Here is a 12,500-nt window from a genome sequence, read left to right as displayed (position 1 = left end):
TTGGATTTTAACGATTCTGATTCCAATTCCGATTCTTCCTTTCGATTCCGGTTCTTATCGATTCTCGATTCTTTGAGGGGTGCAGTTGAAACTGGTCACATGCTTATTTTCACAAATAAGTCAAAAACAGGAGAGGTCCAAGTATTGAACCTTGAGGTACCCCACACAGTAGCTTGGCTCTATTTGAGTTTTGCCTGTTTATGGATACTGTTCACTGTTTTTCAAATAATGATCCAATCATTTTTAAACAACCCCATGAAAACCATGTTTTTTAAGGATGTTATGATTGACTGTGTCTAAGACTCTTGACAAATCTAAGAATATGCCAAGAGAGATTTTTTTTTTCATATTGATGCCTGTACAGTATGTCCCTTCTAAATGTTTTTTTTTTTTCATTCTTGAATAAACTAAACTAAATTTTCAAGAACTTTAGAAAAGCAGGGAAAAACAGATATAGGACGATAGTTGGTGAATTGGGTGGAGTCACCAGATTTGAACAGAGGTGTGACTTTTGTTTACCCCCAAAATAGAATTAATCTGAAATTTTGGTTGCTTTATAGACAAAGACTCCTCTGTGTTGCTGCTGCCTAGTCGAGTACTGGATATCGGTTATCTCTTGAAGTTGGACTTGGCTGCTTGTCCCAGAAAGATTTATGATGTGTGGTGCACCACCAGTAGCTGTCCACCGCAGCTGCCCTCCAGCATCACTGCTCAGTAGTTTCAGCTGGCCATCTGTGGGCAGTTTCAGATGCCAACTACAGTCATCTGGGTGGTTGTAAACTGTTTTAGTCTGCTTCATATCTCATTTATTTCTCAGAAACTGACATCACCCCTCCCCGTGAAGTGTCAGGTACTCAGGTTGCAATTAAAAACCAACACATCTCCCTGAGTCTTATCTGAGAGCTGCGTTAGATGCTTTGCTGGCACAAGATGGCAGTTTTGAGGAATGCTCAGAGCAAAAAAGAAGTCTAGAGAACAGAAACATGAACAGCAAGACAGTGCTCCCTTGTTGCTCAAGAGTGATAAGCAAAGCCAGAATATGAGGCTGTGAGGTCCTTATCAGTCCAGAGTCCTGGCAAATGCCGGCGCCACAGAGAGAGGCATATTGCTGTGCGACAAAGGTGTTAGGGCAGATAAGCGTGTATGTGTGAAATGCTTCAAAGATGAGCTTAACTCTGATATGAGAGAGAGAGAGAGAGAGAGAGAGAGAGAGAGAGAGAGAGAGTTACAGACATGAATGCTGACATCCGAGTCACTGTAAGGATACCTTTATTTCGGCGCATGCTCAATAAAAAGTGCTGTGGAAAAACCTGTTGGGAAATCAGATTTTTCCTGTTAAAGCTAGCGGTGGTAGAAGAACTCAGATCCTTTACGTAAGTGAAAAGGCCAATAAAAAGAATGTAAAAATACTCTATTACAAGTCCATTCAAAACTTACTTAAAGTACATAAAGATTATTAGATAAAAGTTTATAAATTTTCAAAAGTAAAAAGATTCATTCTGAATAAGAAATGGCCCTTGTGACTGATTATTTATTTATATATATATATATATATATATATATATATATATATATATATATATATATATATATATATATATATTTTTTTTTTTAATTATTATAAATGAATTCAGCATTATTAGGTTGTTAATGTAAATGCATGAACAGTAGAATTTACATTTTTAGCTGGTTGAGGCAGAGTTAGTTTTAGTTAGTTAGTTTAGTCCAAAGATATATCAGATATATATATCTGATATATCTTTGGACCTAAAAGAGATATTTAAAGGAAACCATGAATCCGTGAGATTGCACACGCTGCATTTTCCGTTCAACATGGCCAGCTGGGAAGACTGGCCGAGCAGGTTTGTCTGTACAAACATGATTCTTCGTGTACAGACCACAGCCTTAAATATGTGTCAGAGAGAGAAACAACATTGGGAAAAGAAGAAGCATTTTGCTGTAGAGTGTGAAAAAACATGAGAGATCACTTTGTCAAAGCTAAAAAAAAATGGCTTCATGTTCTTAATGTTCTTAACAGTGTTAGAGGCAGACAGTAGTTTCAATTAGGAGATAAATGACCGTCAGGTTAATGATATGATAGAGCCTGGTGTTTCAGAAAATACTGCAACGAACAATACGTTGAGCATGAATGTCGCGCCCGCCATCTACGAAGACGGGGGCCACTGTGTCGCGGGCAAGTGTAACCAAATCTTTAGGTGACAAATTATAAAAGTACCCAATTCCTGGAACAAACAAACACAGGACTATCACCCAGGAGACTGGGGTCAGTCCTGTTTGAAAATAAAAGTAAACGGTAAGTTTCTTTTTAACTTTACGAAACAAATGGAGCTGTGTCACATTCTGCGTTACATGCTTAACCGGAAGTGAAGTAACGTCTGATTTTAACCCAACCCACAATCTATTTCTAAATCTAAGTAGTTTTGCTGCCTAAACACAACTAAACTGTGACCGTGTAATGTTAACGTGTTAAAAAACGTGACCGTTAGGTTTTCTGGTGTAGATATCATGGATGTATTATAAGACCTGGATACAACGTTTGAGGCGGAGTCCCATTTATTCCTATGAGAGTTGCTCAGTGGTGCTTGAAGCCTTCGTGGAGACAAAAAAATACTTGGATATTTTGCTCTGTTTCCATATTATGCGGCCCATAGAGCAGCGCACTAGAGAACTGATTCCTGATGAGAATGTTGCTTTTATTAGATCTACATGGTACACAATCCATCCTATTGTATTGGTATAACAACTGGGGACCTAAAAACCCCAAACTCTTTCATGTTGCTCTGCTATAAAGGATTACTCAGTTAATAGCCTACTTGCTTTAGGCAAGTATTTTTCTGTTTTATGAAACGCTTGTACATAGATTGTTAAGACATAGACTTAAATCTTCTTGGATGTTTTAGATTCCACTATGAATTCAAAGACGTATTTTCCTTCAGGGTTAGTAAAATAATTAAAAAATACATTGTTAAGTTGTTAGACTGTAGCAGTCCCTTATTCTTTGCTACTTGCTGTTAGCCTGACAAGCCAGACCCACATCAAGATGTTGGGTCTGGGAACTCACCATTGACAGAGCTCAATCCAAGGGGCGGGATAAACGGTTGTCTTTCAAATTCCCTCTGCACGCAATAGGATAGCGCTACAACCAGGCAGCGCAACAAAGAAGGTAGCGAAGCTAGTTGATAGATTAAACTTTTGCCGTATCCGGTCGGCAAAACTCCAAACACATCGTCCCTTTTTAAGAATGATTTCTGTGCCGTTCTTTGTTCTTTTTTCAAAGAAAAGCTTAACTCCAAGTCTTCCAGAAGACCGCTGTTCCCAGCAGCAGCAGCCATAAGCCCCGCCCACCAACTCTATACACGATGTGATTGGCCTGACCAAAATTTGGTTTTTCCAGCTCGCACGTCAATGGAGAGTGCCTAGACCCCCCTGTCTGCAAAATAAATTTGCTGCCACTAGGGTGCGTCTAGATTTCTAGGCTAACTTGCTGTAATTTCCTTTTTCCCCAATTTGTTTTAGCTGAATGCCCCTGTGTTGATTGGAGGGTTATTCACATCATCTGTTGTGCAGGGTGCGTTGACTGACTCCTAAATACGAATTGAGAGCAGCTTGGTGCATTTCCCCTCTTTGCCTATCAGGGTGTGACGACGCCCTTTCTTTAGGGCTTAATTCAGACCTCATTTTAGCAGATATTGTTTGCCAGAAACTCTGGTTATAGGCCCATTTGAGTCTTCTTTGTTATCTTGTGCTTGTTTGCTTCATGGTGATTTTGAGCATTCATAAATCTAGCTTTAGTGAAATATTAAAGAACACCTTTACACTAGGTAACTTGCATCAGGGCAGATCTTAGTGCTCTTCATGCAAGGTTTTTTGCTTGCCTAACACCCGCAGGTTTTTTGTTATTTTGTTTATTATTAAAGAGGCATTTGTTTATTATCGAATAGGCCTTTTATTATAATTTAAGAGGCATGTTTTTACATTATTATTAAGAAGGGTTTTTTTTTAATCATGAAGGCACTTCTTCCTGATCATCAGGAATCAGTCCCGCCTCAAGCCCTTCTATCAACTTGTGAAATCCATCCATTTTCTATGCTTACTTGGTGAGAGGATGGTCACCAGTTCATTAAATCAATGTGTGTAAAATAAAAACAACACATTGACTGCAGTAAAAAGCATCTGGCTCTGGATATGGTAGAATACCAGTGTCTGAAACTCCTGGTGTGTTGAAATGCTGAGTTAGCACTATTAAATCCCTTGTGAGTGAACAACAGAAAGTTCTTTTCAATCAAGTTTTGGGAAAAAAACAGCACAACACAACAGCAGCCTTAAAAGTAGTAAATCATTTTATCAAATCTTTAGACAACAAGCAACATTGTGCAGCTTTTTTTTTATTGACTTGTCTAAGGCGTTTGATACAGTGGATCATGTTATACTGAAACAAAGACTTAGGCTATTTGTATAGGATTGTCAGAACAAACTGTTTGTTGGTCAGTGTTGGGAAGGTTGCTTTGGAAATGTAATAGGTTATCGATTAAAAGTTACACTATTAAAAATGTAATAGTAGTGTAACTATTTCAATTACTTTAAAAGTAATGTAACTTATTACATGAATACATTTTTGATTACTTTTAAAAAACATTTAATTAATCTTTTCAACTCCTTTTTAAAATCCTTCATTGCATGAATTAAGATTATAATAACATTTTGAAGAACAGCCACAACCAAATCAGACTTCAGCACCTCCTTTTTTATACAGGATCATTTTGAGGATTTAAAATCATAACAAAACAAAATAGCAAGCAAAATATGGTGCTAAAATATGTCTTCAATACACATTAGAATCCCGGTGTGTCACACAGAAGGTAGGCATGTCTTCCCTACTTTATTTGATGACTGCTTGCATTTACTGTAAGCTAACTTAACTTACATACCCGCAGATGTTTCCTGAGGTTGGACGTCGACATTTTTGATGTTTTGCCCAGTAACTGTAACAGATTACAGTTACCTCTATTATGTAATTAAATTACATAACGCTGTTACATGTAGGTACTCCCCAACACTGCTGTTGGTTTAAAAATGATCGATCAGGCAGATCGCAGTGCATGCAGGCAGAAGGTTTCACTTCTCACTCCATTAGGACGTGCCCAGGGATCATTCCTGGGACCACTACTATTCATTATCAACAGTTTGGATCAAAATGTTTCCAACGCAAATTTCCACTAACCCGGCTCTTTGTCAGCTACAACTTGCTTTTAATTCTGCACGTACGTACCCTGTTTGATTTAAAAAAAATTTCAAATGCAAAATCAAAGCCACTGAACCTTCCTTCTATTACCACATTTTAGGGCTCTGAGATTGAATGTGTATCTCAATCTTGGAAAACATTATTGATGATTCACTCTCATTTAAGCTGCACATTCAGCAACTGGTGAAAAAAATAGTTAAAATTGTGTTTTTATTTTGGATACAAGTAGGGCTGCAGCTATCGATTATTCCATTAATCGAGTAATCAGATAAGAAATAATTTTGTTTTATTGAAGAGCAATAATATACAATAGTTTGGTTTAATTTTCGGAAAAAGCTAAATTTTTATTGCCTACATTGCTTACAATATCATCTCTCAAAAAACTAAACATTAAGTGCATTTAAGTGCCTTATTACATTGTTTTTAAAGAAAACATTTTCTGAAATGCAATAACAACCTCAAACTAGGCCATACATTAAACATACATAAACATTACCTTAAATTGTGCAACTTAACTTTCAGAACTACAAGTTTCAACCTGAGACTGATCTGTATATAGGCCTATATGTAAATATTAGTTATACTCAACCTATTTTCATTTATATATTTGATTACAATGTCACACAGCTCTGTTATGCTAGTAGATCGTTGATCAGCTGTTTCTCCGTGAAGAGAGAGAGTGAGAGAAAATGGTGCGCAACAGTCAGCTGTTTTTCCGAAGGGATCTTCGTCGGCTCTTTAGATGAAATTGTGGTCACCACTACGTATTTTCTTGTCTTTGTTTTTTGGCAGTTGTTGTGTTTGGTGTAGTTTCATCATCCATACGACTCTGTGATTTACTTTTGTCGGGTCCGCTTCGTGGAATAGATTAAGTTAGACTCAATGTTTTCTGTTGAGATGCTAAAGCACTGACGTCGTGCTATTATTGTGGTAAGCTAGTTTGATTTTGCAGTAGACACACTGTACAGAATTTTCGATTTTAATTACGTTTGAACTGATTCCAAACTTTGGACACTTTCTGTCTTTCTCTCCAGCATGTCTCTTCTATTAGCCCCTCACTATTTACGCTCTTTATTCTTTTTGTAATCTGCGCCGTCAGTCTTCAAGGCATGTGTCGCCAGCAGCGTTAGCCTGGTGTGTGACAGTAATAATCATCCGTGTGGAAACACTGTGAGCGATACGACGTTGGTAACATTGATTAAACGAAGCTTCGAGGTGAATCATCGAATTATTCGAGTTACTCGAGGAATCGTTTCAGCCTTAGATACAAGTCTTGCTTCTCTTTTGAGACCAAAAGGAGACTGCTACCTTTATGTCTGTGCTGGACTATTGCGTTGTATACATTCATGCATCCTTACAATATCTTTACATGCTGGATACTGTCTAATATGGAACACTGAGATTTATCACACGCTTTTCTTCGCTCCTAGGACTTTCCCTAAAGTCTGTACTGAACTGGGGAAAAGGGCGTTTAAGTATGCTGTTCTCTCTGCTATTATTCCTGGTTAAATAAAGGTTAAAAAATATCTGCATGTAAACTGCTGAAATCTCAGAGGGCGCTTGACATCAGTTTAGTTCCATCCATTGCCAGTGACATCACTGATGCTACCGTTGACCCAGAAAGTGTCCCTGGAATAATCAAATATACATTAAATGTATCTGCCTGCATGAAAAATGATCTCTGGATGAACTTCAAACAGCATGCAAGTGTCTGTGATCTACCAAATAAACTATGTGGTTCTGATTTAAGATCTGGCGCACAATACAGAGACAAGAGGTTTTCCACTTTAACATTTCCCCAATAGCTTTAAAATTCAGGACAAATTCCTTATTCACATCCTCCCATTGTGGTTTTGGGTGCTGAGATGAAAATGTGTCTGCTGAGTCTTATTTTCGACTATTACCCTTGATGTTTCTATTCATTTCACAGGGGGGTTCTTTGATAGTTTTCCAGGATTTTCTTTCCACTCAATGTCAGCAAAACGAAAGGATACAATGTCTACATTCACAGCTTTTTTGTTTGTTTTTTACAGTAATTGTCGCAATCACTTCAAATAGGCTAAATCCTCTTTTGCAGAGGCATGGCACAAACTGAAGATATTGTTTGTGCGTCTGTTGTCCACGAGCAGAGAGTGGTGACAGGTATTTTATCAAAGCAGCGATAGGAATCTGAAAATGGCTTTCAGTCGCACGAACAGTCAAGAGCATCATGCTCCTTATTAATGTAGCACTCAGTGCTAATGTCTTTTTGTCTTTCCACTCCCTTTCAGTTTCTTTCCATTTTGTTTTGGCTCATTCATCATTGTTTTTTCTTCTAGAAATATGTTTCTCACTTTAGTTCTGTGTGCAAGACGCATTCATTTTCTTTTTTCTGTCATTTGCTAAATGTGACAGGTCAGGGTATGACTTTGTCAAACTCGACAAAGACAGACTTTTGGTTAATTTTAGATACAAGGATTATATTTAGAAACAGTGTGGACTAGTAATTATTTTAAAACAAAGACCTGTGTGCCATACAGTAATACCCACACTAAAAGTGCACTAACATAATGAAATATTTGCACTGGTTCAAATTCAACCTGTTGTTGCCTCTTGGAAAGTTTTTATTCATGTGGGGGTGGATGACTAATAAAATCAGTTTGCTTCTGGTAGTCTGAGCTATGGATGCTGTGAGTGAGCGAGCAGGCGTGGGTGAAGCTCCCTATCTATTGAGGGAGAGAAAACACATGCAGCGCTGCACTCGCTCACAGAGTGAGCCCACTTCAGCACCCCATATAGTTACCATTGATGATGGCACTTTCGCCCCCGTCTCCCCCATCGAGCCACATTTCATGCATTAGAGACTTGCATGAAGAGAAGCTGCGAAAGACGAAGCAGAAAAATATGAGAGGTCAGGCTGTGCAAGCTTTCCTGTAAAACTTGCTTACCTTGCCATCTGCTCCATTTATCCTGGTGCAGTGAATGATATGGTACTGTATATACTGTAGGTGTAGTCAATATTTTCTCCTCTGCTTCTAGAGCTCAGTATGTAACCAATGCTGTCTGCAAGTTAAACCTGAAGGGGAATGAGTGGTTTAGGATGGCTCTGGAGGCCAATGTTCTAATTGGATGGCAGGTGGGGCAAGAGAAAGGGACTTGTATGATGGTCCTTCCAAGTCCTGGATGGGAATAAAGTGCTGCTCTCAATTTGTTCTGACATCCTGCCTTTAGAAAGCAGGCATTGTTCCTGACACTCACAAGCACTTTGGCAGGTAAAGTCACCTCAAGGCTAGACAGTGAGTGATGCCAAAAGACGATGAAGAGCCATGCCAGTTACAGCGGAGGCTTGTGCCAGCAATAGAAATTTGTCAATATAACGCTCTGTGGTCGACAATACACTCTGACCGGCTTCTCTAACCACACAATCCATGTTGTGTTCACTGGTTCACAACCTTTGTTGTCTGGTGATGTACCCCGCCAGCCTTTAAGTTGAGCTCAATTACCCTGTCATCAACCTTAGCCGTCATGTTCCAGACTTAGACATACTGTGTTATAAACTGGATGTTATTAGTATAAAAGTGAATGCTCAAAGAGACAATGAATACGAGGATGAGAGACTTGGCAGAGGATGTTTCATTATTCATGCCAAATGTATTTATTGACTAGATTAACTACACAATAAACACAGAGAACCCTCTTGACCACTGCTCAGCAACTTTGTGTACAATTTAGTTCTCTTTCTATTAAGGGTCCAGTTTTTCCAAGAAACTCATATACAAAGTGGACAGTACACAATCTGCAATCGTATTGGCAGAGAAAACGCCTACTAGAAGGTAAAATAGAACTGCTGTAAATGAGTAATGTGATCAACTGTAGGTAGTTCTTTACGGTTCTTTACTTTACCATTTTTTTTCTAACATATTAGTACAGTACAGTCTTTGTGGAAGAGTAGAACTTCTTCCCAGCACTGTCTGTTCTCCCTTTTCTGGTGGTGGAATACACTGGTGGAGTGTTGTATCCCAGAAATAAAGATTCAGTCCGGATCAATATGCAGTCCTGCCAGTCCAAGTAATACTCCAGCCACACATCTTGGTTTTTTTCTTCTTCTTTTCTCTCTGTCTTTCTGGTTTAGTCTTTTCTCTTCATATAGCTTCTTTCATAAACAGCACAGGCAAACCCCCCCCCAAGCAAACAGGTCCCAGTGCTATACGTGTCCAGGCTTGGACAGGTAGGCTATGAGGGCCACAACCACCCCCACATACATCCCTGTTCCAATGGTGATGGAAAGAGCAGCCAGGAATAGAGCTCTTCTGGAGCTCATTCCTGCTCTGGAGAAGTCTCCCTTAGCGATGGCCTTGCCTGTCTGACAAAACAAAGCAGAGAGTGAAATGAGCCGGTGTGTTACTCATCAGCACCGAGTGTATGAGTAGGTGTTAAGCCACAGTTAAAGGAGAGAAAACAAGAAATACTCTTGGGTAGCCATTAGTTACCATGGCAATTAGGTCATTATGCCTCTGACAGTGACAAATGTGTTGTTTGGTTTTGGTTTCCTATCAAAGAAATGAGCCTGGCCTTTATTTTTTCTTCTGACACATTATTTTCTGCTCCGGTATTATTGTCTCTGCAATTATTGTGAAAGATGTTGCAAAACCATTAAGATATGCTTTGTCTTTGCTTGAGGTTGCTGGACGTGAGCATAATCTTTTCGGACTAGAAAGATACTGACATCAGACCAAAGTCTCAGCTACAGGATGGATGCAACAACTTAAAATAATGTAATCACAGTGCACATGCTCACATAGAACATACTGCGGACCAAAACCTCAATGTTAATGGTTTCCTAAAGTGGACTCACTGACAAGTGGTCCGAACCTGCTGAATTTACATAGTAAATCATCTGAAACAACTGAGAGGAGGGTCACAGGGTGTAAAATGGGCTGCAGTAGCACTTGTCTGAGTGCTTGTGCTCGCTGACCTTAAATGGAATGCAGTGTAATCAGACTTAATGACAGGCTTGAGGTCTCTGGTCTCCTTTACCTTGTGAGAGTAGTAAAAGGCAACGATGCCCAAGGGCCAGAAGCAGCAGAGCATGGAGAAGATGGCTAGGCCCAGGTAATCCCGAGGGGGCAGCACGATGAAGTTGTCCTCGCTCTCACTGTCACTGGAGCTGTCACTCTGGAAAACAGCGGGTTGATGAAGGATAGTTAAATGTCAGAAAAGGAGAGGATGATGATGATGCACTTTTTTTACATGACTGCTTGTAGACAAACTACACACTGACAAAAAGAGACAAAAGGTGATCTTGAGACTGACACCTAAATAATAATGGGGTTAGGTTGACACGTGAAGATAGTCAAGTGTACTTGGACATCTTGGTACTTGGTGTAGCTTGACTCAATAAGTCGTGTCTCTCCCCCCCCTCCCCTTCCTCCCCCAAGGCCAGTGTATCTGCCCTTGTACCACCACCACCACCACCACCACCACCCAGGACAGGATGTGCTCAGCCAGCCAGAAAGGATTTGGTGCCTCTGTCAACACCAATGAGTGGCCTTACAGATAACAAAGGATTGACGGATTGTTCCATCATTGCGAGGTGACAGGGGAAACTGCAAGAAGACAGTGTCATTTATGTGCTCAATTGCTTCTACAGCATGAGAGACCTCCACCATCTCAATATACCCGGCATCTTACAACAGCCTCCTTTACTGTCCCTCGATACTCAAACTCAGGGCCACAAGGGCTTGAACGCCACTCAGACTACATCGGCACATCGCGCCTGCAGCAAGGATGGCAATCTGACTGCATAGGGTGACCTTTTAAGAGGACGTTACCTTACTTCAGTCAGCTGTCCCAGGGACGGAGTGGATGTTTGTCTAAATAAATAGCCTCCGTAAGGAGCAGGTTTCATTTGTTAGTCTTGCTGCCTGCAGGGATCAATTAAAGTGGGTAAAAGGAAGGCACAAAATAAAAATCAATATGTAGGGGCAGGAACTGAACCAGCCATTTTTAGAGGTAATTAAAGAACAGTCAGGGAGGCAGGCAAAGAAGAAAGGAACTATACGTGTGTGCTGACGACCAAGTTTTTAAGCTTGTGCACAATTTTGTTAGCTTCTGAGAATGCTGATCTACATTGACCAAACCACAGGATCTAATAATTATTTCTGTGTCGAAACCGTATTTAGATGTTGGAGGGAAGTGAAGGATAGCAGTGCTATATACTATCCAAACAGCTACCTTTGCCAAGAGAAGATTATAAAGCTCCCTGTTATCTGCTTTATGAACACTGTCCACCTGGACAGCCGGCTGTGATCCATCAAAACAGCAGCTGGTCATAACCACATAATCTGACATCACATGAATAAACCGGTGGGTACAAACAGCAGTAATCTCCTTTTATCTTAGCAAGACCTGATAACATTTCTGAGTGACTGGTGCATTCAGACCTACTGACATCCTGCCTGACATTGAGTCCGGCCGGCTGGGGACACACTCCCAGTCTGGTCTGATGCCAGTATAGCTGATGGGGCTCCGTAGAGGCACATTGCCTTTAACAACACTGTCACAGCGCTCTCTGAGGCCTGGTTAGAGTCTGGAGGGGACAGTCGACTCCACAGCAGGGCACACGCAGACCCCTGCACCCTGTTACTTGTGGCAATCACAGTGGCATCACCCACACGCTCTTGTTACTTTTCTACCTGCAATTTATTTTTCTCTGTCACACAGTTGTCTTACTTCTGCTGATAGAAATTAGTTTTAGAATTACTATGGTGAAGTTACAATGCCTGTTTTTCTGTTGCTGGATCTAAACAAAGGATGAGGCACCATAGAAATGTACAGTGACGATATGGGTTGCAGTAAGGAGTATAAAAAACACATGCTGACCAGGGGTGGGCCGTCAGGGCTTGCTATATATATATATATAATCATTTCTAAAATATATGTATTTATTAATTTCATGTGTATTTTCAAAGTACGTTCCCACGAGTCTATTGCTGTGATTTCGTTGCTGCTCTCTCCCTTAGTTTATCCAATCAGATTTCCCCCTGTGCTGTCTCCGGGTGAATAATCTACTATGAGGCCTTCAGAATTTCAAGTGAATCCCTCTGCTGTTTAAGCGAATATGGACGATGTTGTCAATTGTCATATTTATTTCGCCAATCAAACTTTGAGTTTGCCCTGTTGAGCGTATATTCTTTGACAGACCATGAGCCTTCTAGCTGGCCCAGCCACCTACGTCAGCATTTTTTGGACAAGTTAG

At 40.1% G+C, this 12,500-nt stretch overlaps 1 protein-coding gene across 2 annotated transcripts in view; it reads right to left on the bottom strand.

Annotated features, from left to right (window-relative positions):
* Positions 1 to 8,847: 8,847 nt before the first annotated feature.
* The window catches only part of LOC114546692 (synapse differentiation-inducing gene protein 1-like), a 10,515-nt gene continuing 6,862 nt past the window's right edge, over positions 8,848 to 12,500 (bottom strand). The window contains exons 3-4 of one of the 2 annotated variants that reach the window (XM_028565674.1): positions 10,280 to 10,417; positions 8,848 to 9,605 (exon numbers count right to left, since the gene is read on the bottom strand). In XM_028565674.1, coding sequence (XP_028421475.1) covers positions 9,447 to 9,605; positions 10,280 to 10,417 — 297 coding nt within the window. In that variant the 3' untranslated portion in view covers positions 8,848 to 9,446. The remainder of the gene's footprint in view (positions 9,606 to 10,279; positions 10,418 to 12,500) is intronic. The other variant, XM_028565675.1, reaches the window with a different exon arrangement.

The sequence above is a fragment of the Perca flavescens genome, chromosome 20, assembly GCF_004354835.1.
Source record: "Perca flavescens isolate YP-PL-M2 chromosome 20, PFLA_1.0, whole genome shotgun sequence".
Classification (NCBI taxonomy): Eukaryota; Metazoa; Chordata; class Actinopteri; order Perciformes; family Percidae; genus Perca; species Perca flavescens.
Note: the sequence above shows the minus strand (reverse complement) of the source record. Positions and strands in the feature narration are given on the sequence as shown.